The sequence below is a fragment of the Panthera pardus genome, unplaced genomic scaffold (assembly GCF_024362965.1).
Source record: "Panthera pardus isolate Hobbes unplaced genomic scaffold, ASM2436296v1 HiC_scaffold_13, whole genome shotgun sequence".
NCBI lineage: Eukaryota > Metazoa > Chordata > Mammalia > Carnivora > Felidae > Panthera > Panthera pardus.
Window position 1 is genome coordinate 77,754,096 of NW_026526688.1, and position 26,812 is coordinate 77,780,907.

General features: G+C 35.4%; 1 protein-coding gene across 2 annotated transcripts in view; it reads left to right on the plus strand.

The window, feature by feature from the left end:
- The window catches only part of IQCM (IQ motif containing M), a 454,074-nt gene that overhangs the window by 173,906 nt on the left and 253,356 nt on the right, over positions 1-26,812 (plus strand). For both annotated transcript variants that reach the window (XM_019441304.2, XM_019441303.2), the window contains exon 8: positions 10,032-10,147. In XM_019441304.2, the coding sequence (XP_019296849.2) occupies positions 10,032-10,147 (116 nt within the window). The remainder of the gene's footprint in view (positions 1-10,031; positions 10,148-26,812) is intronic.

Here is a 26,812-nt window from a genome sequence, read left to right on the forward strand (position 1 = left end):
CCACCCGGGCACCCCTATGCTCCAGATTTTTTAAAACTGGGATTATCAACTTGCTTCAGAGAGAAGTCGAGGGGTATTTCACCTCTTAGCTAACAACCTCCTTCTTTTTGTTCGTTTAGCATTTAAACTGTTAAAACATAAGATTTGATTGTATTACATTGTTTCCGTGTGGTGTAGAGACCAAACTGGGCAGAGTTTGAGCCAAATATGTACTTACCCCCTCATGTCCAACTCATGTATATTTGTCTCAGGCCCATGGACTGCTTCCTTATCCATTCTATTCAAGCTCGGGCAGCAAGTCTGGTTTTACAAATAAACCATGGGTTAGGTCCTATGGCAACCAGTAGGAGGAAAAAACAATTAGGATAGCTTTCCTCAAAAATGGCTCTATGTGAGTCAGGTCCTTCAGATTCATGAATTTTGCATTCAGCCCATTCAGAACAAAAAAACAGAATACAGACAAAAGTTCGATTAAACCAAAAATTATTATTTTTAGCATTTTGGCATATTTTTGTTTAGTCTTTTTGTTTATGGGTTTTTCGTTCATAATTGAAAGTGCAAGATATATATTTTTGTTGTTGAAAAATAATTCAATGCATGTATGTACTATATTTACTTAAACAATCTCCCATTACTGGACATTTATGTTAATTTCAATTTTTATTATTGTGTTGGGGTTCTAAAGACTACCCCTTGTTCAGTGATCTGCTAGGAGGATTCATGGGACTCAGTATGTTGTCATATTCATAGCAAAGGTTTATTATATAAAAACATACAAAGAAAAATCAACAATCAAAGAAAAATCACTTCACATGTGGTAGACGCCAGAGGAAACCAGGAGCAAGCTTCCAAGAGTTCTTCCAGTGGTCAGTGCAATACATTTAATTCCTCCAATAATGAATCGTGACATGTGTGAAGTATTGTACACTGGGGAAACTCATTAAAGATTCAGCAACAAGGTTTTTACTGGGGGATAATCTAAGTATCCTCTGCTTAGTATGTCCCAACATTCCAGATTTCCAGAAGGAAGCACACATTTTGCATAAACCCGTATTGTTTGCCCAGTCTAGGCACAGTGAGATACTCTTATCTTTTAGGAAAAGTTTTACATCAGTGTAGGGAACTGTTCACCTGCCAAGTTCCCAGATACCAGCCCAGGATTAACCTTGTAAACTTGTCTTTCTAGGAATAACAGTCTCAGCTTTGCTATGTTAACTCTTCTGCCCAATTATTATAAATAATGCTGTAATAAACATCATTATTAGTGAATCTTGTGGCATATTTCAGATTACTTCCTTATGAAAGATTCCTAGAAATCGATATTACTTCAAAAATATGAATATTTAAAAGACTTCTCTCACTGGCGAATTACTTTCCCAGAATCTTTTAAAATTTTCATTTTCACCAAGCATGTATGAGTGTGGGCACAGAAACCTTGACTAAAATCAGTAAGATCTGTATTGTCCAAACATCAGTATGTAGTCAACCTGGAAGAAATAATTTTTAAAAATTTAGGATTATATGAGGCAAACAAATGGCTAGTTAATTGTTGCTTCTTTTTACAGGGATGGGGCAGGGACTGCTAAGAACACTCCCATTGAGTTACCATGCAATAAATCACTTTTCTCCCAGAACTCTTGTCTTTTTTTTTTGTCTTTTTTTTTTTTTTTTTGCCTAGAAACCTATGACATCATTGCCATCTGTAAAAGAAGCATCATCCAGTTCATGTTAACATTTTTTCTTCAAAACTATTCGTACATATTCTGTACCAGGCATTGTGGTTGTGTAGAGGATACAACAGTATACAGGATGTGACATCTGCCCACTTGGAGTTTGCAGGCAGGTGCTAGCATGAGCTGTATTTGTCATAGTGCTTCTGGGCAAAGATGACAAGTGGGCTGCCATCAAGAGGCATTTTCAGATCATGTATTCAGATAGCTGGCCTTGTATCACAGAAATAAATCTGTGACAGTAGTACCTGGGCTTGTTTTAGTTAATCAGAAAGACTGAGACTAAACTTTTCCAAAGCTACTTCAACATAGCAGACTATCTCTGTTACTTCCTGAGAGGGGGATGTGAGTTTATGACTCTTTAAAGATAGTGTGGTTCTCCCCTGCCCCCAAACTGTTGTGTCATTGAAGACAAATGTAAAGGAAGCGTTTATTGGGGTGCCTGGGTGGCTCAGTCGGTTAAGTGTCTGACTTTAGCTCAGGTCATGGTCTCGGGTTTGCGGGTTCAAGCACCGCGTCGGGCTCTGTGCTGACAGCTCGGAGCCTGGAGTGCACTTCTGATTCTGTGTCTCTCTTTCTCTGCCCCTCCCTTGCTCGCTCTCTGTGTCTCAAAGGTGAATAAATGTTAAAAAATTTTTTTAAAAATAAATAAAGGAAGCATTTATTTTTGTATGTATGCTTGTTATGTAAGAAGTTTAAGCAAATTGTGTTTTCTTCTTTACCAAGTACAAAACATCTTTGTTAGAAAAAAGAGAGGTAAATCTCCCTAAAGTTCTGTGATGATTTCTTCAGACTTTGCTTTTGTTCATAGTTTTTCTACATAATTTTTGCCTAATTTCGCCTAAAATTATACAGACTTATTTTAAATGTGTTCTCTGTAAAGTTGCAATTAGTATGATTAATTGCAGAAAATGTGGAAAATACAGAAAACTGTCACAAAAAGAGATACTCATTTATTGTTCTACCACCCACAAATACTCACTATGAAATTCTGGTGTATATCCTACAATCTATTTGCCAGGTATATTTTTCCCCTTAAACAACTGAGGGCCATAGGAATATTCAGAGGCTGTTCTCATGATATAAAGAGGCACTTCCTGGGGGGTGATGTCGTGATTTAGGTGATTCCATTTGAAGTTTTAAGAAGGAGAAAAGTCATTATTTAAGTTCTTGGAAAATGAAAATAGCCACTATTGTTCTTTGTTTCCTTGTCTTGTTTACTGGGTGCATGTTCCGAACCTTTAGCCATTCTAAGTGCACGAGACACCAATGCTGGTCATTGGTTATTGTTTTTGGTAATCATAGAACAAGATTCCATTTGAAAGAACATTTCATTTGAACTGTGAGTGAGGTAAAGCTTATACCATAGGAAACAAACTGTTTGTTTCCTGGGAAAGCAAAATGAAGCAGAAAGGGAACTATGAGGCTAGGACTGGGAAGACCAAGCTGTAAGTCTGAGGTGTAGAATCCACGTGACTGTTGTGGCCCTACTTGAAATGGCTATTCTGGTTATGGGAAGAACTGCTGGTCCCATGACTTCTAAACTCTTTTAACCTTAATTTTGATTCAAGTTTTGATCTTCAGATAGATATTTTTTATTTAAACAAAAACACGTGATTTTTCTCAGCAGACCTTCGGGGTGTTGGTATATCGGAGAATGAATTTTTTCCCTGGCCTTTATAAATGGAAGACAATTTGGTTTTAAAATTTCTGTTTCACAACTTTTCCTTTTCCTTGGAAATTCTGTTTGTGGTTTTCTGTCATTTATTGTTTCTTTTGTTGTTTCACAGAGGACATTTGATAACAACCTGTGTTTTACACGTTTGAGATGTTTTTTCTTTGCAAATGTGTGTGAATTCTTTTAGTAGTTTGTTTTCTTTATTCTTGTAATTTTGCAGGATGTAATGGCATACAAATCTCTTTTAATTACTTTCTCATAATATACAATAAGCCCCAATACTCAGAAGATACATGCTTTTTTTTTTTTAGCTGAGGAAATTATTATTCAGTCGTGTTTGTTTTCTTTACTTTTGATTATTGTGGTTTCATCTTCAGTAATGTATAGGACTCCTTTGATGGATACTTATTTTTTGTCAACTTTAATCTATAATCTTTAATCTTCTCTCTTACAATTTTCATCTTTGGATACTTCTTTATTCTAGGAACACTTGCTAAATCTAGTCATTTGATATTCTGTACTGTCTCTTACACTCCTATTAAGTGTGAAATACATTTTAATTCTGTTGTTACAGTTTTGGTTTCCTGGTATTTCTTGCCTTTTAAAGATCACTCATTTCCATTTTTATTTATCTTGCAAATATTCTTATTGTTTAAAGTCTTAGTTTGTTTTCTCCTTATTGCTTTTGGCTTCTATTTTAGAGTTTGGCTTGTTATATAGTACAATGGAATGCCAATACTATTCTAAAATTTTCTTCTGAGTCTAATAGAATATTTTTGACTTAAACTCTTTTATAGATTTTCAGAATTGCAGACTGTATTAGTTTCCCAGGGCTGCTTCAACAATTGACTCCACAAACTTGGTAGCTTAAAAGGACACAACTGTATTCTCTTACAGTTCTAGAGGCCAGAAATCTGGGATTAATTTCATTGGACTACGTGGAGATGTTCCCCAGGACTGATTCTTTCTGCGATTCTAGGGATGAATATTTCTGTTCCTTTTCTGCTTCTGAAGGCTATTTGCACTCCTTAGCTCATGACCTCTTCTCCAAATCACTCCTGCTTCTGTCATCACATTTCCTTCTTTTCCATGGGCCTTTGTGAGTACACATATGGCCCATCATGATATCCTAGGTTATCTTCCCCTCTCAGGATTATTGATTTAATCATGCCTGCAAAGTCCCTCTTGCCATGTATTCTAACATTTGCAGGTTTCAGGGATTGGGATGTGAGTATCTTTGGGGCCATTGTTCAGTCTTCCATTGGGACCTTTCCCCTTGTGTCGCTGTCCCTTGGGCTTCAAATTCAGATTGACCTGGGTTCACACAACTGCTTACTAGCTGCCTGAACTGGGGCAAGTGACTTAATTTGTTTTCTCCTCTGTTAAACTAGGGTTCTTGTGTAGATTAGGTCAGGTAATGCATGTAAAGTATTCAACAATCTAGGTCCTCCGTAAATGTTAACTGGCATTTCCATGATCAATATAGGCCCCAGGATGTTTACTCTGCCCTGAATAAAAAGACATAGCTCCATGCAAAGTGAGTGATTATGAACAGAGAGAACATATGGATTTTTCTCTACTCTGCTCCACGTTCACTTGAATGTGCCAATTACCTTTTCTAGTTCTATAGTTGATGAGCTGGTGTCAATGCCCCCTTCTCTGCCGAATTCTCAGTAACCCGGAGATGCCCATTTGGAACAGTTTGGTTCTACTGGGTGGGTCCTTTCATTCCTTCATTTTTCCTTCATTCTTTAGTATTACTGTTATTTTTAGCTGTTTAGCACGTTAAAATTACAATCCCCGTTATGCATTGTTGTCAAATCCTGTCAGTGCCATCCTCTGCACAGAGCTCTTTCTTTACAATAAGACTGTTTCAATTCCTGTTGGTACAGTCAGGATTACTCTCTTTTCTAGTTGTTTCCTTAGAGTTGTAGTGTCCAAGTGGATTGTGGTAGTTGAGGGTATGGAAAGGGAAGGGTTCTTCAAAAGCAGCATCCACATTGTACAGAAATGGGTTTTGTTCTTTTTTCTTTATATTTTTCTTGGGAGATAATAAGCCTTTTTTCTAACATCTTTCAGATGGGCTAGGGGTTTTATTATGTAAAGGTCACTAATTGCTTCCCTCAATTCACTTCCTCATCTTAAAGAATTTTGTTTTCTCATCTGCATATTAATGAATGGTTAGACTTAATTTCTTGTAACCTTGAGATTTTCATCTTTTTCTTTATTGTTACAGTATTTTAGTGGTACTGTAAAAGGGGCTGCCTCACAGCCAGAAGTCACAAAGCCATATTGAACCAGAAATGATTCTTTTTGAACACTTTTTTTTATCCATTATTAGCTGAAAGTATCTGTCAAACTTGTTCAAATACTTGGCAATTCAGAAACATATTACGCAACAGTGATGCCACTGTTCTGTATTATATTATATCCTAATAAGAATGAAGTTCTCATATATTTTTAAACTCACTTCAAGTTTCTCCTGTTTTTTAGTATTTGCTTTGTATGTATAAACAAGTGATCCCATCAGAACCCAAAAAAGGATCATAGGTATGTCTTATTTGCTGTCTCTCAGGATTCACTTAAATAAAAGTGTTAATTGGAACACAGAGTTATCTCTATTTCTTACATGTTTTATAATATAAGATTTGGGAGCCATGAATATTAACTGGTATTCAGTAGATACACAAAAGTTAGTCTGTTGAATCTTTATTTTTATTAAACCCTTTTGGAAACAGTTAATTTTAAATAAATGAAACAAAGTAAATAGTTTAAGCAATTTGAGAATACATATTGTATGTTTTTGACTATAAATTGAAATATGATTGATTTAAATGGACATTTCAGTCATTGATTCTAAAAGTTGAACTAATGTAACAGATGGAGTTCAGCTGCCCAAGCAAGCTTCTGGGTTTGATTATTCAAGTGATTAAGATGCTATTTGTCAACTCTAGTTTACCACCCCTTTTAATTATATAGATAATCAAACTAAGAACTGCTAATTCTGTCTCCTAACTATTAATTGTTTGTAATTACACGCAGATTAAAACTGCATGTGCAATTAACTCAGAGAATTAATTGATACAAGGGAATTGATAAAAGGGAAACAGAACAAGTTTGGCATAAAAAAGGCTCTAGGGACACAGGACCACTTGAACCCACTAGTGTCTTGGGCTCTATCATGTCCTGGTAAAGATACTTCACACTTTCATTTGGACTTCTTCGGCTCTGTTGGATGCAGTTGCATAGACATATTCTTTTGAACTATTATATTCTTACATTATATATCATTAGCATAGACTGTTTCTTAGTTCTTCATTCATGGTTGATGGACACAATATATTTAAAAAATTTGAACTACTGTCTTTGGGTCTTTTGCTGATAATTCAGGTGACTTGGACAAATATATCCATTTGCAACCTGGAGGAAATATTTGTCACTATGAAGATTATTACATAAGTGGTGAATGTTTCAACTAGCTTCAAATTTTCCCTTCCTTCCTTTCTCCTTCTTTCTTTCTTCATTCTCTTGGCAGTCTCACCACAGTATAGAACCTTATCAGTTTTCTGTGAGTCATTTGAGAAATTTTAGTTTCTAAAATAACTATGACAATTAGAATTTGGAACTGTCTCTCACCTTTGCAAATAATTGGCTCATTGTTAACTACATAAATTTAAGTAGAAACGGGAAATAAAATTTAAAAAAAGCACCCCCAACTGAAATATGTTTAAAAATTATTACCTTTATAAACATCAAGATGATGCTAGAAAGTGAGAGAAGATAATCTGGTGGAAAATAGTTGATCCTGAAAAAAAATAGAATTTTAAAAACCTGTTGTAAATTTTTTTCCATTCCTTCAGATATTTGTGTCAGTTGCATTGTATGGGACTTTTCACTTTTAACAGTTTTGGTGATTGGCCTTTCAATCAGTGCCAAGTAATTCCAGAGCATACATTGAACATATGCTTTGGGCACAGCATTATGTTCAGTTTTATGGGAAATGCAAAGCAAGTAAAAGACTTTTAAGTTTAGATAGGAAAATAAGATGTGCAGAAGACAACAAAATAACATGAACTAAGTGTATAATATTTTTCAAAAAGATTCTGTATAAGTACTGAGGAAATACAAAGGCAGGAAGACATCAGTATGGGTAGTTATTTAACCAAATTTTTTATGTTCCAAGGTAGCTCCTATTCCACCAGCTTGTTAACCTGATGGAACCTTCTTGGTTTCTTTTCAAATTTTGGTATTGCATTTTCCCCAGATTTGTTTAATATCAGAATATTTTGTTCTATCCTGCTGGCTGTTAAACTGGGATCACTGCTGAGATTTCTTATTTTTTCACCTACGAATAAGCAACCTACTCTTGCTTGCTCCCCACTCCATTTCCAGCATTCAGAATCTTCGTTTCTCTGTGGCAGTATCTGTGAAGAGTGTTGGCTCCGTGAGGGTTTGTGAACATTTAGTCTGATGTATGACTCTGTTCTTCAAACTACCAGTTTATAACTTTTGACTGACTTTGTGGAATAAACTGGAATTTGTTGCATGTCACCTTCCGGGCCTGGCTTCTGAGGAGGAGTCATTAGCATACATCAGTGTGTGAATGATTACCTTGAGGATTTTAGTGGAGGGTTTACTGCTTCCTGAAGTGGAAAAGTTATAGCTATATTTTCTAATGTGATACCTATAGACTGGAGAAAATAATGCATGGCCTTCTCAACTGCATGAGTCTGTTTTGTGGGTAGACCAGATAAAATATTTGAAATGCTCTGCACTGTCTTGGAAAATAATTTGTATAGCGCTTAGATTCATTTTGGGTTGGGCTCTTCAATGATCAGGAAGACTCCCTTTCCCTGTGAGATCTCCCCTTTGGAGGCTAATTCTTGTTCACCAGTATTTACATAGCTACCTCAATTGCATTGCTGATGAACCAGAAGCATAGATAAATTCCAACTAAGATATTGTCTTCGTCCTGGAAGCGTTCATCAGTTTAAAAAGGAGATTGCATTGAGGAGGGCACTTGTTGGGATGAGCACTGGGTGTTGTATGTAAATGATGAACCATGGGAATCTACTCCCAAAACCAAGAGCACACTGTACACATTGTATGTTAATCAATTTGACAATAAATCATATTAAAAAATGAAAAGTAAAAATTATAAATATGAAAAAAATAAAGTAAATTAGACCCTAGTTAAAATTAAAAAGGAGATTGGAAAGAGATGCCCAATTATCTAAAACATGTGAAGACACTTATGGTGCAAGTTCATTAAGGGAAGTAGGTGGTCCAGAGATAGTGTTAGTGAGTTGAGGAATGCTTTAAATTACTCAAGAAAGCGTCATAAGAAATGTGGGGACTTACACATCTCTGATAACTCTTATTCTACCCTTTTAAGTCCCCCTGGGTTTATAAAAATCCCCAGTTAAAGTTTAATGTGTATGGCCTTTTCTTTGCTGTCCTCTTCCCAGATACTAATATGTTCAGGTTCCCTATAATCTTTCCATTGTTGGCATCTGCTTCCACTAAAGAATTTTATTTATTCATATTGAGTTGTGATTGAAATACGATTTATTATGTTGCCTCTTCTAGACACTTTGCCTTTTTGATAAGAGGACAAAGATTCTTTTTGACTGAAGTGGAAGAAATTATATACATATAAAATTAGAATGGGGTAGATTACATGCATGTTATTGATTGGAATGTCTCTGAGATAACATTACATTTTTTTTTATTATTTTATGTTACTATCTGCCTCCCTATAGGACACTTAGCTTATGATCCTATAAATAAGTTGAAGCAATGAAATGAGAGAATTTATTACGTCTGAGTTTTCTCTAAATTTATGTGAAATTAAGCAGTCCATAGATGTCTCTATTAAATCAAAAGTTTCAGGAAAGAATATATGTATATAAATAAGTATTAGAAAGAAAATTGGAAATGTGTAAACAGTTTGATTCATTTTGGATGGCAGGATTGAACTGAATTTTTCTCTTTTAAATGATTAATGTTTCTGAGAAATAGACAAATAAATCTTAAATCTCCTCATCTTTAAAAAAAATTTGTCTGCAGAAATCCCATGCAACAACTGCCATGAGACAGAAGAAATATGTGGGCATATGTTGGCTAAGCTTTTGCTCTTTCAACTTATTCGTCTAGAGCACTTTTAATAATTTCACTTACTTTGCCATTTCAAAATGTGTACCCTCATCATAATTCTGAATTTTCTTTTAAAGTACTGACGTAGCAGGGAGAGGAGTTTTCCCTTTGTTTTTGTAAGTGCTATTCACAAATATGATTTTGCTTTAAGCCTCCTTTAAAAAAAGAAGCCAGTGCTCTTGAACAGAAGAGACTCAAAGGAATGAACCTGGTCTTCTGATGGGCACACCGTACCCAATAAAAACACAAGAGCTTTACTGTGTGATGGAACCAATTAATTGAAGCCTCTCTCTGTGCGGTGCTCATGCTTCTGCATCTCTCTGATTAGATGACAAGATGCGATTTTAATATAGAATAACAGGGCCGTAAAGATGATCTATTTTCCTCTTTGTAACATTAAGCAGTATGGTCTGTGTGTACTTTTCTTGGATAAATATTGTTTTAACTTGCATTGATATTTCTAACAGATAAAACATTCTACGATTGGAAAGGAATTATGTCAACAAAGCCTTCCCGTTTGACTCCTGACTCCAGCTGGCCTAGTTTGTGTGGGCCATCATCAATGTTTCGGGATTACCATTCTGTGAGTATTTGTGAAACTGGATATAGAGTTGCGTTACCATTCTTCTGGCAGCTTATTGGGTTAATTTTGATAAAATATGTGAGATTGTGCTATGGACCTATTTCATTCCCAAATGATTCTCCACTGAAATTCTTTGTCCTGAAACAGCGCTTTACTTCTGTTATCATATCTTGTGCAAAATTTGCATCTAGTGGATCACCTTAACTCCTAAATATGTGTATTAATTTTTATTTGAAGAGTACTGATAGCCAAAGTGATCATCACAATGATTTGCCCCAAATGTGATAGTAACTATTTTTGTAATGGTACCTAGACTATCAAGTAAATATAATGGAGGCCAGTGGGGCATGAAGATAGCTGTTAGGAGTGTCACAGAGGACTAAAAAATCCAAGGACAATTTCACAACCACACATTGATGGTTTTCTGAATGAGGACTCTCTAAACTGAAACATGGGAATCTGGGACTTGAAAATGGAATCTGGACTTCACTTTGAGTTCATCTATTTATCAGGCAAGGTCCTAAGATGTTTCTATATCAATAGTAGAGGAAACTCATGTGATTCTGAAATCTTTAGCAACAATTTCTATTTTATAATGTCGTGTCTCACAGTACCTATATATATATATATATATATATATATATATATATATGTTTGGGTTTCTTACATCTTCTCCGTGTTCGGTTCTGTATGTGAATGTGTCTGTCTCATCCTTTCACTGACTTTTTCTCTCTTTTTGTATCACTAACTATTTTTCTTCTTGACTTGTCATTTGTATTAGTGTGTTTGGCAATCATAACAAAATACCAGAGACCGGGTGGCTTAACCAACAGAAATTTATTTCTCAAAGTCCTGAAGTTTGGAAATCCAAGATCAAGGTGCCAGCAGGTCTGTTTTCTCCTGAGGCCATTCTCTCCTTGGCTTGCAGGCAGCTGTGTCCTCACATGGCCTTTCCTGTATGTGTCCCTGGTGTCTGTCTCTTCTTAAGAGATCACTAATCATATTGGATTAGGGCCCTACCCTTATGACCTCATTTAACCTAATGACTTCATTAAAGGCCCTATCTCCAAATACAGTAACATTAGAGGTGAGGAATTCAACATACGCATTTTGAGGTGACCTAATTCAGTCCATAACACCATTAGACAACTGAAATATATTGAAAAATTATTTTTCCTGTTTATTGAATAGATAGATTACTTAAGATTTAAAAAAACAAAGGTTGTATTTTTATATTTTTCCCATAGACCAAAACTTTTTGAATCATGTCATATATAACTTATATTGCTAAATTTGTGAATAAATTTACTAAAACTAAACACTGTTTTAGACAAGGACATTATATGAATATTATTAAGGAAAATAATATGATGTCTTTAACAAAAGCAATACCCATAGAAGGCTGTTATTATTATCTCCCAGTAAAGGTAAAAAAAATGAATTGCTTCTTCTAAGCTTTCCAGATCCAGCTCTACCCTGTTTTACACTAACAACTTAAAGACTGCTCCTAGCTGTGTGACAAACCACATTTAAATATATTTCTTTGGGGGAATATATCTGGCAAGGGTAGACTTGATTGTGGAGAGCAAATGCAAGACAGGGTATATTTATTCATTGTTGAGTGGGAGAATTAGGAACACAAAAGGCTATTACCCATAGCTCTGACATAAAAGATAGTGCTTTGGGGACGTGCATGTGGCTAAAGAGTTTGGGGTAGACTGGAGTGGAGACTGGGTGAGCATGAAAAGGCCTTTTGTATCAGTCCAGTTAAAGGCTTGTCTCTTATCCTTGAAAACCAACAGTACTGGGGGTGGGTATGTGTGAATGGATAAGGAGCAGGATTCAGACCTTCAAATTTCTTTCCTGCAGCTTACTTGATTTTCAGTTTCTACTACTGAAAGTCTAAATGGCCTTTTTTTTTTTTTTTTTAAGTAAGAATTGCTCTTTTGTTTATCCTTCAAAATAATCACAATCCTAGAAGGGATCAAACATCATGTTCTAAGTAATCTTTTTTTCCCCAATTTTTATTGTGGTAAAATATACTTAACATAAAATTTACATCTTGGCCATTTTTAAGTGTATCATTTGGTGGCATTAATTACACCCACATTGCTGTGTAACCATTACCACCATCCATCTCCAAAACTTTTTCATCTTTCCAAACTGAAACTCTGTACCCTTTAAACATTAATTCTCTCTCCCTTCCCTCATCTCCTGGCAACAAGCATTCTACTTTCTGTCTCTATGGTTTTGATTTTTTGTGTGTGTGTGTGTGTGACTGGCTCATTTCACTTGGCATAATGTGTTCAAGGTTCATTCATGTTGTAACATATGTCAGAATTTCCTTAATTTTTAAAAAGACTGAATAATATTCTGTTGTACAGGTTTCCCCACTATCCCAAAGTAGAACATTCCTATGAAAATTTTGTAAGCTGAAATCATGTAAAGTGAAGAAATAATTACCATTGATTTATATGGAAAAAATTTCAAGTGTTCCCAGATCCCAAAAATAACTTCTCCTAGGCCTTTCTGATATCTTAGCTAATGGATGAACAAAATGCTTTAAGATAAAGCACAGATGCTCACAAGACACAGTTCAAAGGTGTGGTAGCTTGATGATGAGGTGCTGAGTGGAGTTTCCAGGGAAGGAGCTAGGTGAGGCCACTCTCACTGGTTGGGTTGTGTGCTACCTTTATAATGGCTTGCTGCAAAACAAATGTTGAATGCTATTTTCACTTTTCACCTTTTTCGTTAGATAAAAGCAAAAATCTTTGGATTTCTTTGAGTTAGCAAAAGTAGGTACTAATATAGGTCTTTCCTAAAAGTGAAGTGGCAGAATGTGAACTTTCAAAAAGCGGGGGATACTTGTACCATATTTTGTTTATCCACTCATTTGTTGATGGACACTTGAATTGCTCTTACCATTTTGGATATTTTGGATAATGCTTCTTTGAATATGGGTGTATAAATATTGTTTGAGTCCTTGCTTTCACTTCTCTTGGTATATACCCAGAAGTAGAATTGCTGGACTATATTGTATTCCTATGTTTAATATTTTAAGGAATCATCATATTGTTTTCCACGGTGGCTGCACCATTTTACATTCCCAGTAGCAATGCACAAATATTCCAATGTCTCCATATCCTCATCAGCACTTATTACATTATCCATTTTCTTGATAGCAGCCTTACTAATGGGTGGGAAATGGTACCTAATCTTGATCTGAGTTTTTTTCAGTCAGACCAAAAAGTAAGTAGGAAAAAAAGAATGTAGAAACCTGCACTGGTAAAAGTAGGCACAGGGCATAGAAAACCCTGTCTTTGATTTTGTAGGAGGAGAGAAAAATTTTGCACATTCTGCTTTCAAAACGCTCTCTACAGCATAGCTACTCTTATCAAAATTTTAATTCACTCAGGTAAGAAAGTCACTGTGGATATGTTTTCTTTAACCTAAAAAACAAAACAAAACAAAACAACACAACACTATCCCTTTTAAGCCTGAAGTTTTTGTTTTCTTTATAAAATCTTTTGAATCCTTATATGTTATCAGTTCTTTAAAATTTCATTTGAATTCTAGTTAGTTAACATATAGTGTAACATTAGTTTCAGGAGTAGAATTTAGTGATTCATCATTTACATATAACACCCAGTGCTCATCACAAGTACCCTCCATAATACCCGTCACCATCTAGCCCATCCCCCATCCACCTCCCTCTGTCAACCTTTAGTTTGTTCTCTATCATTGAAAGCCTTTTATAGTTTGTTTCTTTCTTTCTATCTTTTTCCTCCATTTCCATATCTTCATCTGTCTTATTTCTTAAGTTCCACACATGAGTGAAATCATATGGTATTTGCCTTTCTCTGACTGACTTATTTTGCTTAACATAATACACTCTAGCCCATCCACATCATTGCAAATGGCAAGATTTCATTATTTTTGATGGCTGAGTAATATTCCATATATATATGACATATATTATTATATATATACTATATATAATATATAATACACACACACACACACACACACGCATGCACACCACCTCTTCTTTATCCATACATCAGTAGATGACATTTGGGCTCTTTCCACAGTTTGGCTCTTGTTGTTAGTGCTTCTATAAACATTGGGGTGCATGTGCCCCTTTGAATCAGCATTTTTGTATCCTTTGGATAAATATTTAATAGTGCAATGGCTGGATCATAGGGTAGTTCTATTTTCAACTTTTTGAGGAACCTCCATGCTCTTTTGCAGAATGGCTGCACCAGTTTGCATTCCCACCAACAGTGTAAGAGGGTTCCCCTTTCTCCACATCCTCACCATATGTTTTCAGTTCCAATTAAATAATAATTTAATAATGTTTAATGTCTTTAGTTTTAATGTTTCATTTCTGAAACTTCAGCCTTACTATATTAGAATTATGTTATTAGAATTTCTAGTTACTTTAAGCAATGTCCTATGGGCCCATAAAATGTCTTTATATGAAGTTAAAGAAACTGCATCCTGAAGAAAAGGTTACTGATGGTATTTTTTATGATTTTTTGAAATACTGAGGATTTTTAAAAATTTTTTTTATGCTTTTTGAAGTACTGAGATATTTATAGCCGTAATTGTCTTGAAAGATAATATTTATTCATGGTAAGTGAATACTGAAAATGTAATCTTTTGTATAACATAACAATGTAATATTACATGGCAATAATACAATCTCCAACTTTCTCACCACAGTTTCATTTTATAATTCTTCTTTATAAGTTTTGCTAACATTTATAATCATGTATGAAGCAATCTTGAAACCACAACCTGGAGGACTGTAGTTACAGTTATAGAAAACAACCTTGGTATTTATCAAAATTCTGGGATGGAAAAATTAATGTATTTATCAACAGTGTTCTTAAAAATAGCTAGGATAAAAACAAATATTGACAGAAATTTGTGTAAGTAGTTAATTTCTAGCTAAAATTGGGAAACAGAGGAGAAAGTGCAATAACTTTTATTCATTAGTTGTTAGTAGGGCAAACCTCTCCTCAGAGGGTGGTTATTAACTATGTTGCAGTGCCCCTTCTGAGGGGAAATATGTCGTTTGGTGATATCTACCAGTGAGGATGGAGTTCCAAGCCAGGGAATGCCAAGCGTGTGCACATGCATCCAGGATGGGATGGTGATGAGGTTCAAGGCAGTAGAATGGAGGGAAAAGAGTGGTTGTAGTTGTCTGACATGGGAGAGTAGGGGCATTTCAGGAATTGAAAGAAGTTCATTGCAGTAAAAGTGCAGCACATTCTTTCTAAGGGGCAAGTGGCAAGAAATGAAACTGAAGAGATAAGCAAGTCCCTATTATCATGAAGTGTCTTTGTAGGAAGACTGTCAGTCACGTTATCTTCTTAACCCTGATTGCAAGGAATTTGCCTAACCTTGACACTTGGACATAAGGGATTATAAAAAAAAAGTAGAATTCAGTTTAATAATTGGTTGCATTATAAATTGTTTTGTTTCAGAGAACAAACTGTGAGTCAGTCCTCTGGGCATTTGGCTTCGTTGTCCTCTGCACTATCCCCTATCCCCCCTTCCCTAGGGGAACACATCCTACATAAGAGATAAGAAAACAATTCATTGGTCATATTTTTAAACATACTTATATCTTCATCTTGTCAACAAAATTCACTGGATTTTATAGAAACATTTTTTAGAAATGAAAAGAAATTTCAAATATAACATTATCATTCTCCACATTAATTTAATTTTGTTTTTTAATTTTAATTTTTTAATTTTACTCCAGTAGAGTTAACATAGTGTTATATTAGTTTTATGTGTGCAATATAGTGATTCAACAATTCTGTGTATCATTATTTGGTGCCCATGATAAGTGTACTCTAATCCCTGTCACCTACTTCACCCATCCCCCCACCTCCCCTGTGATATGCTTGATTTTAAACTAGTACCCTCAGTTAAAGTTATTATTTTTGTAATGTTCATTTATTTATTTTTGAGGAGGGAGGGGGAGAGAGAGAGAGAGAATTCTAAGAAGGCTCTAAGAGGGGTTGAGCTCATAAATGGTGAGATCATGACCTGAGCTGAAACTAAGAGTCACACACCTAGCTAACTGAGCCACCAGGTGCCCCTAAAGTTATTTTTTTTTCAACAGGAACATATTTTACTTGAAGCATACTTCAGAATATATGGTTCTAAAAGATACATATAAAATATTCCATCCAAGAAAAATAGAATATGCATTTTCTTCAGTTACACACAGAAAAATCCCCTGGTTAAATCACATATATAAGGACATAACAAATATTACAAATGTAAGAATACTGAAATCATACCAAGTGTATTTTCCAACCACAGTGGTACAAAACTAAAGATCAACAATAAAAGAAAGCCAGGAAATCTACAATGTAAATATTAAATATTTAATATGTAAATATTTAACAACACACTACTGTACAACTAATGAGCAAAATAAGAAATCAAATGGCCAATTAAAGCAAGTCTCAAAACAAAAGAAAAACACAATATTACAAAACCTATGTGATGCAGCAACATCAGATGTTAGAATGAATTGTATGATATAAATGCTTGGATTAAGAAAAAAAGTTCAAGTAACCAACCTAACATTATATCACAAGGAACCAGAAAAAGAAAAAACTTAGCTAAAATTTAGTAGCTGAAGAAAATAACAAAGAAAAATCATAAATAAATAAAATAAGGACCAGAATAAACAATAATATAACACTGAAAGTAATGACCAGTTTTTCCAAGAAAATAAACAAAATTGGCAATGCTTTAACTACATAAACTAAGAAAAAAAGAGAAGACTCAAAAACCAAAATGAGAAATGGAAAACAATACAACAGATAACCCCAGAAATACATAGTGTGATAACAGATTACTATAAACAATCACATACTAACAAATCAGATAACTTAGACAAAAATCAGATATTTCCTAAAAATTCACAAGCTACCATGATGTAATCATGAATCTTGAATCCGAGAAATAAGAAATCTTCTTAGACCAATAACAAGACTGAAAATTGAGTTAGGAATCAAAAATCTTGCAGCACAGAAAAGCCCAAGACCACATGGTTTTACTGGTGAATTCTACCAAACATTTAAAAATATAATTAATGGCAATCTTTGCCAACATCTTATAAATAATGGAATAGAGGGAACACATTCAAAATTGTTCTATGAGGCCAGTGCTACCCTGATCCCAAAGCAGGAGAAAAAAAATACAAGAACAAAAAGTCAAGTTCATCCAATATAAGTATTGCTACTCTGGTTTTCTTTTGACATCCATTTGTATGTTAAATGTTTCTCCAGTCTCTCACTTTCAATATGCATGTGTCTTTAGGTCTAAAATGAGTATCTTGTAGGCAGTATATAGATGGGTCTTTTTTTTTTTTTAATCTGTTCTGACACCCTGTTCTGACACCCTGTGTATTTTGATTGGAGCACTTAGTCCATTTACATTCAGAGAAATTATTGATAGATATGTATTTGTTTCCTTTTTATTACTTGACTTGTCATTGTTTTTGGAGATTCTCTCTGGTTCTTTCCTGTCTTTGTCACTTTTGGTCCCTCCTTTGCACTCAGAGTCCCCTCTAATATTTCTTATATGGCTGGTGTAGTGATCACAAACTTCTTTAGTTTTTGTTTGTCTGGGAAACTCTATCTCTCCTTCTATTCTGAATGATAGATAGCCTTGCTGGGTAGAGTATTCTTGGCTGCAGATTTTTCCCATTCAGCACTTTGAAAATATTATGCCACTCCATTCTGGCTTGCCAACTTTTTGTTGAAAAATCTCCCGCTAGCCTTATGGGTTTATAAGTTAAGGACTTCTTTTGTCTTGCTGCTATTAAGATTTTTTCTTTACCACTATATTTTTCAAATTTAATTACAATATGTCTTGATGTTGGCCTGCTTTTGTTGATTTTGATTGGGAGTTCTCTGTGCCTCCTGGAGGTGGATGTCTGATTCCTTTCCCAGATTAGAGAAGTTCTCTTCTATTATATCTTGAAGTAAATTTTCTGCCTTCTTTCCTCTTCTTTGGAACTCCTTTGAAAGTTATTATGTTGGATAGAGTCACTGAATTCCCTAAATCTATCCTTGTGTTGCATAATTCTTTTTCTCTTTTGTTCAGCTTAATTATTTCCCATTATTTTGTCTTCTAGGTCATAAATTTGTTTCTCTGTCTCTTCCCGCCAGTTCATTACATCAAGCCTGCTTCCAATTTCATTTATTGTATTCTTCATCTCTGATTGATTCTTTTTTAACTTTTTAATCTCTGTGGTAAGGGTCTCACTGATGTTTTCTATTATTTTCTCAAGTCCAGTGAGTATCCTTATGATTGTTCTTTAAATTCCCCATCAGGCATATTACTTATATCTGTTTCACTTAGAGCTCTGGCCATGGCCTTATCTTGTTCTTTCATTTGGGATAAATTCCTCCTTTTTGGCATGTTGTCTAAATCTCTGCCTTCTTCTCTGTTTTAGAACAGCCAGCTATGTCTCCTGCCTGTGAAAGTAATGGCTTTACTTTATGAAGAAGAGGTCATATAGTGCTCAGGGTCTGGCACTTCAGGGAGTATCTCAAGTGTGTGCTGTGCCTACTGTACTGGCTGTTGTGTTCTGGCTACTCTATCCTTCAGGTTAGCTGTCTGCAGAGGTGCTTCTTGCCTGCTGTGGGAAGTGTTTGGTCTCTGGCCTGAATGTGACAAGCTTTAACTAGGTATGCTTGTGAAATGAGGCCTGACACCAGCTCCACCAGAACTGAGGCCCTGTAGAACTCTTTGGTCAGAAGATGTGGTGTGGTCAGGGCCTGTTCTGGTCTTCTGGGGGAGGGGCCTATCACACAGGGGCTGAGGCAAGCTTGACTGAGAAGGGTAGTCCTACCTTAGCGCTAGGGGTTGGGCCTTGATGTAAGCAAGTTAGGCAGCTAATGTTCATGCTGAGCTGATTCCCTCAAGTGGTTCTGTTTATGCTGAGAGGTAGGGGAAGTACATGGCCCCAGCTGGCTCCTTTGTTCTTGGAGAGGCATCTCCTTGAATGCTGCCTCTCAGGGAAGGGCTCCTAGAAGAGTGAATAATCTCTCTTCTGTGTGCCCCAGTTGGTTTTCAGATCACTGTTTCCATGATATCTGCCCCAGGTTGTTTGCCTGCCTTCTCTCCAGGAATAGTGCAGTGCCCTCCAGGCTCTATCCCAGCCACTGGGGTCTGCTGACCTTTAAAACTCCAGCCATTAAGCCCTGCTGGTTGCAAGAACTCACAAAATTCAGCCCCTCTTGTGTTCCAAACCAATGGCCTTGAGAAACATTTCCCTTGTGCATTCCCCTGTATGTTCCTCTCTTTCACCCTTCTTTGTGACCACGACTCCCTCCCCACCACAGCAGCCACAAACCTTTTCTCCCTACCTTCTTTGATGTAGCCTCTTATCTTCCTTTAGTTGTGTAGTTTGTTCTGTTAAGACTTCAGGCCAATTTTTGGGGTATTTAGGATGATTTGATAGTTATCTAGTTGTGTTCCGGGGACCCAAGATGAGCCTAGGGTCCTCCTACTCCACACCAGGTTTTTAAGGTGGTACTGCTTTTACTCCATATCAGGTTCATTTTGACCATAGAACGAATTGACTATATTTTAACGTGAACTTTCTGATTAGTTTTCTCTGGAGAATTTTCTTGAGCAATTTTAGTAAAAGAAACTTTTAAGAATCTAAAGAGATATTTTTTTTAACGTGGAAATTTAGATGTCTTTTTGTAATTCTTTACCAAATTGTACTCTCAGAAGATTGTGGGCATTCACTTGAAGGAGTTTATTACATAATAAAAAATAGTTAATTAAGTTTTAATATGTAAAGCATCTTTACTTATTGTCTTTTCCCCCACTCCAATTTCTTCTCTCTGAGCCTTTCCTTCCCTTCTCCAAAACAATTGAGGAGGTGTTTTAATTATTTTCATGCTCATGGTTTTCCCCCTTGGTGGGCTACATTTGACTCAAAAAAAAAAAAAGTCATCTGATTTGATTTTGATATTTGTAAGAATTAGCACAAATAATCACAACTACTAAATTAAAATTTTCTATTTGTTCAAATGATTTCCTAAATATTTATTGTCATTTTTGGGTAGAAATAAAGTTACTCTTTGAAAATCCTGCAGTAGGCTTAGGATTAATTTAGGCATTGAGTTAACAGCTAAGTGACCGTGATTTTTTGACATTTTGAATAACATTCCAGTAGTTGCTCTTATCTGTGTACTTTTTTATTCATTTGTTTTTGTCGTATTACAAGGAGTAGTGATGCCTAATGTATGTTATCTTTAGGCTTCACATTTTAATTTTGAAATGCATATTTTTTTCTGTGGAAATAGTAAGTTTTTAACCTTCTTAAAATAAAAGCTTTATTGAGATATAACTCAGAGACTTCAATGTATACAATTCAGTGTTTTGTAGTATGTTCACAAAGTTATATAACCATAACACTACGTACTTCAGAACATTTTCATCAGCCCCCCGCCCCGCCCCAAAAACCAATACCCATTGGTATTCTTCCATTTATTCATCCTCTTGGTCCCTGACAATTATTAATCTATAAAGGTTTTAATCTTTATGATAGAATGAAGTAGATATTTACTTTGATATATATGTATATAGGTGGACATTTTAAATTTACACAGTTGCAGTTAAAAGCTTACATTTCAATAGTTACGGTGCTTTGCAGTGGTATTATCTTGGCCTGAAGTATGTTTTTACAACCATCATTTATTTTATTTTATTGAATCTTTCCTTTTAGATAAAAATTCCTACTGTTGTCCTAGTTAAGATAACTTATTGGGAAAAATAATGGAGGTATGCATTATTCCTTTAGCAATTAATAGGTCAAGAGGAGTAGTTGCAATAAATTGGTTGAAACTTCCATTCAATTATTTTCACAAATTATTAAAAGAAAGCACTCTTGTTGAGTGCAAGCTTTGGATTGCAATGTTACTTAGATTTCCAGTATACTACCACTTAAACCGCATCACAATCTGACCCAGACTAAACAATTTTCAAAAGTGGAGGGTTAGGAAAATAATCAGATAATTTTAAGTTTGTATTTTTGGATCACTTTAATTTTATGGAGAAAAATATTTATCTATACTTCTCATTTATTATTAAATTGGATTCTTACTTCTGGAAACCATTTCACAATCTTTATTGTGGAAGCCAAAAGATTGAACCAATATTTCAATTATATTGATCCTTTATTTTGAGATATTCCCATGCAGGAAAGATATTTGAGGGACAGTAGACCCATGTGTGTTAGTGTTAGTGCCCATATTAGTTCTAGTTTTATGGTTTCCAGTCAATGTATGCATTCTTTTTTAAGCTGCAACGTGATTGTTACCAAAACCTGGATGAAAGAATGAAAGTTGAGTGCAGAGAGCATTTGGGAAGATATTAGGTTATGGGAATGAACAGACTGTGCCTGCCCTGGGGAATCCCCCCGCCTCCAATCTGCTGGGAAGCTAGGTACGCTTGTTCTCTTGTAAAAGGAACATTAACTAAATTTCTTAAAAAGTAATGAAAGAGAACAAACTGTAAAAAGGCAGCCAAAAAAGGCAAACATCTGTTACTGAACATGTCTCACTTGACTTCTTTTTAATGTTCTTAGGAATAAATTTATGAACTAGGGAAAGTTCAACACTAATTAGCTTGTTTTCATCAAACAAAAGGCACCAGACATGGATGTTGAATATGAATGAAAACTTCAATAGTAATAGTAAGTAGACGTAGAAAGTGAGAGTAGACATACAAATTGCTAGCTAGTATCCAGGATTTGGATATTGCCATGGCTGTTAATATTGCATTGAGTTAGCATGCTGTAATTTCCTTTTTTAAATGAGAGAAAAAAGTGTTTAGAAAAGTCAAGTGTATTTATTAAACAGTAGATAGTTTTGGTGCAAAGTTTTCTCTTCAGGCTTCAGCTAGTGAGGTGGAATGATTTGGAATAACAAATACAGAGCTACTCAAAGACACAGTTGTGTAGCACACACAGCAACAGTAGTTAATAGTTGTACCCTGTAGTGGTTGTACAGATCCATAATCCTTTTTCAAAACTCTTGGGGCCAGATATACTGAGGAACTCAGAAAATTTCAAACTTTAGAGAGGAAAGAAGATAAATAGATCTGCGATGAATCCGGTATTCAAAACATATTAATGTTTTGCAGTAAAGCATATAAATGTTCTCATTAAGTGGGTGAGAGAGGCCACTATATAGGTCTTTTAAGTTGGTTCACATCAGGTTTTGCCACCAAAGATCTAGTGGGTTAAGTTTTCTTCCATGTGAGTAACATGTGAGTTACACAAAATTTGTTGGTTTTCAAAGCTTTTTGGATTTCTGAGTCTCATCATAGACCTCTAGTAGTAGTAGATGAAGGTAGACAGGGAAGAGAAACAGATGAGGGCAGACATATACACACACTTACATGAAAACACACGCATATTATTAAGGAAAATAGCATGATCATATATTCATTGTTCTTGATTCTTGGTCCAAGATATCCTGGAATGCCCATGTTTGTATGATTCCTCTTGGCAGAATTAGGCAGATATGATTACCTCTTAGTGATAGATGCATCTTCCTGTGAGAGTCCTCTGCTGTGCTCCACCAAAAGAGGACCACTGCCTTTATATTCATCATACGAGGTACTCTGACCTGACAGTGTATTGTGTATCTCTTTATTGGTTTATTCCTGGCCTTTTTCTCTAAAATGTAGGCCCCACAGGGGTGAGGACTTTTAAGATCACTGAGGCAGCCCTGGTGCTTAGAGTAGTATAATGTCATAAATTAGACCTTGGAAAATATTTGCTCAAAATGAATAATAGGTTGTTTGAAATTTTCTCTAAAAGGAACACAAAAGAGACCCAAGTTCCCTAGGCGGTGAAAAATACAGCCATAATAATATTATTAGGAGGAGGGAAAAGAAAAAAAAAACTATTTAAAGTTGTTGCATCAATCTTGCTGTAATTATTATTATTTTTTTCTGTATTGACCAAAAGGAGTTGAACAATCATTGATTCTTTGTTCTGAAATAGACTTTCCCTCCATTTCTCTTCTCTGGAATCAGTGGCTATTCTCATTTTGTCAGGCAGTTCTCTTGTTGGTTTCTCTTTTTCTTTTTTCAATCTCTTCCAACACTCATTAGAAGACCCTCCAGGTAAGCTAGGTTACTAGGTAACATAGTATCCAGGTCTCTGCAGGGCTAGTTTAAATCAGAGGTAGATTTAGGATATCTTGAGGAGCAGGGGAATATTCATTAGGCCCTTTCTCCTCCGTGACTCAATAGCACCGTTATCATCTTGGTACAAATGTACAATCTCAGGACCCCACCCCAACTCTGGTGAACCAGAATCTGCATTTGAACATGATCCATAGTGATTTATAAACATATTAAAGTTTTACAAATGCTGTTTTAGATCATTCCCCATGGTATTCTGCCTGTTAAGTGAGCATTGATAAGTAGTCACAGTATATATGAAGTATTTTTTTTTTTCTTGACCAATACCTGAAGTGCAGCTATTCTGTGTTGAATTTAGAGTCACATGGTGGGGTAGGAATGCATTTTCTTGTGAAAGTTGAGGAGTGAGATTATAACCAATCAGAGCTATAAGAAACTCATTGTCAAATAATGAAATGGAACTACAGTGAATGTCAAAATTGGCCTCGGAAAATATGCCAGATATTTTTATAATTAGAGCTTTCACCCAAATGGACTAATCTGGGCAATTTCAATAAGCTGATATATCCATCCAAGTATGCCCCGAGTCTCTAGGAATCAGGTATTAGTGATTTATGAGCACGTTCAAGTTTGAGAAGAACTGTTTTGTGTAATTTTCTGTAAAAGTTCTCCAAATAAGGAGTGATAGTCAAGTTGTACTTTGGGGGCGGGGACAAGCTTTGACCTCAATGCATTTGATGGGCAGTCCTAAATCCCACTATGATTAAGTCCTACTGACTCCCTACAAAATCATGACATCTTTTCTAAAAGAAATAAAAGTGGAAAACAAAATTGCTGAGTGTCAATCAATTAAAAACCTAACAAATTCTGATACTGTCTTTGTTCACTATGTTCTGTTTGCAGTGATTAAAAATCTGCTTAGTTACCAATTTCACCTTTTGAATACAGTAGTATATTGAATCTGAATCCAAGCCACCTCCTACTTGTGTCATCTGGGTAAAAATATTAAATGTCGCAACTTCATTAGGAAAAGTGGGAATTAAAATATCTTTTGTGCAGCCTTGGTGAAGATTGAAGAAAATGTACATAAGCACATAATAGGTTCTAATTATTAGTTAAACAATTTATTAGTTCTGTGATGTACTTCCATATCTACCACAAAGTATATAAATCTCATGATGATAACCAAACTCACATTTTTTAACTTGTTTTCAAATGTTTATTTATTTTTGAGAGAGAGAAAAACACACACAGAGCATGAATGGGGGAGGGGCAGAGAGAAAGGGAGACAGAATCGGAAGCAGGCTCCAGGCTCCGAGTTGTCAGCAGAGAGCCCCATGCGGGGCCTCGAGCCTACCAACCGTGAGATCATGACCTGAGCCCAAGTCAGTCACTTAACCAGCTGAGCCATCCAGGCGCCCCCAAACTTGTATTTACAATGGTTCCACATTCCAATAAATCTCAAACAGAATCACAAATGAAAAGGGTTGAATTCAATATTTTAAAATACTGTTCAGTTTGTAACTGATTTGTTTAGTAATAAATTAACTGCCTGGGATGTTAGTTTCAATCCTAAGGGAGAAACATTTTCAAAATCAAATAAGCACCTTGTATCTATTTAAACACCAACTGTAACATCAGTGTAAACACAAACATATTAAAATGCCCCCAAATTGTAAAGTGGAGACTCATTTCCTCAATTTTTCCTTTTAATTCTAGCTTATAAAAACAACCAGTCACATGTATTTACAGATTCATACAGTTTAAGACTTCAGAAATAACTCAGACCTGGCAGCAGCTGTTCTATCCTTTGGCATTCTTGAATTTTAGAATTTCTAAGAATACACGCAAACCACAGGAGATATTTGGAGTTATGTCATGTCCTAGGAAGTTGTGGTATACCTGAGAAACCTGTGGATTGCCAAGGTCTCTTCATTCTTCTCTTTCTCAAGGGGTGCTCGTCATAAGTTCAAGGAATTTTTCTACCCTGTTATTTAAAGAAGTTTCTTCTGTCTTATATGTTACTTATGCACAAGAGCACATTATACATATCTGTCTATTTCTGTGTATCTTAAAGAATAATACTAAAACAAATACTTACAAAACATAATAGAGTTGTGTGTCTTTTCTTTCCTTTTCATATCCTGAAGAAACCAATCTCTTTAACTTTATGTTCATCATTCCCTTGCTTTTGTTTAGAATTTTAGCACATATACACATATCTCTAATTAGGATTTTGTTTACTATTGCTTGTTTTTAACATTATGTATATGGGATCATAATGTCTTGCCTCTCTTTTTGCTCAACACTGTGTATTTTAGAGATCCATCGATCTTCATAAATGTCGATGTGTGCCCCCGTGTTTTATTCATTTTCATTGATGCACAGCATCCCACTACAGTTTAATTATTCTTTCTGTTGCTGAGAGATATTTGCACCCCCCCCTTTTTTTTAGCTATTTCCTATTATGAACAATTCTTCTACAGTCTTTTACATGTCTTCTGAAGTATAGGTGCAAGAATTTATCTAGGGCAAGAATTCCTACCATCACTATGAACGTGCATCCTGCTGCATCAAGAATGGGTTATATAGATGCTGGGATATTGATCCCTTCAGCCTTGAGGCAGCTGGGCAGGGCCTGGACAGTGGGAGCTCAATAACTGATTATTGACTACGTGCATAATTGATTGCCTCTGGTCGAATGGCTGTGGTGGCCAGTGGGTATATGTTTAGTTCTACCAGGCACTAGCAAACACTGTTCCACTCCCAGCAGCAGCTTACGAGAGTCCCCATTGCTTCATATACTTGGCAATACTTAATATGTCAAAATTTTAACCTTTGCCAATTTGGCGGGCATGAAATATTTCTTTGTGATTTTAATTTGCATTTTCCTAATGACAAATAAGGCTGAGAATTTTTCACATATTTCTAGGCCACCATTATTTCTTCTTTGTAAATGTCATACTGTTGTATTTTTAAAAATGGATTTAGATGCAATTCTACTCCTTCTATTTTGTGCTCTCTATTCTTTCAATTTTTTTCCCCTTTTTTCAATTCCTTTGCTGTCTTTTTGGAAATTGATTGACATATTTTTCCCTCTTGTTCCATTTTTCCTATTCCAAGCTTGGCATTGTAATAGTTTTCCTTATACTAATTTGGCATTCGTATTCTTGTTCTTACTTTTGTAAGTAGTTAACCTATAGATGGTAATATATAAATTTAACTTTAAGTATCTTTACCCTCTTCCCAATTCATACAGAAATCTTAGATTTCCTTAACTACTAAAGTTTGGTTGTCTCTTATTTTTTAAGTTTTTATTTTAAGTCCAGTTAGTTAACAAACAGTGTTGTATTAGTTTCAGTTGTACGGTATAGTGATACAACAATTCCATACATCACCCAATGCTCATCATAACAAGTGCACTAACTCCTTAATCCCCATCACCTATTTAACCCA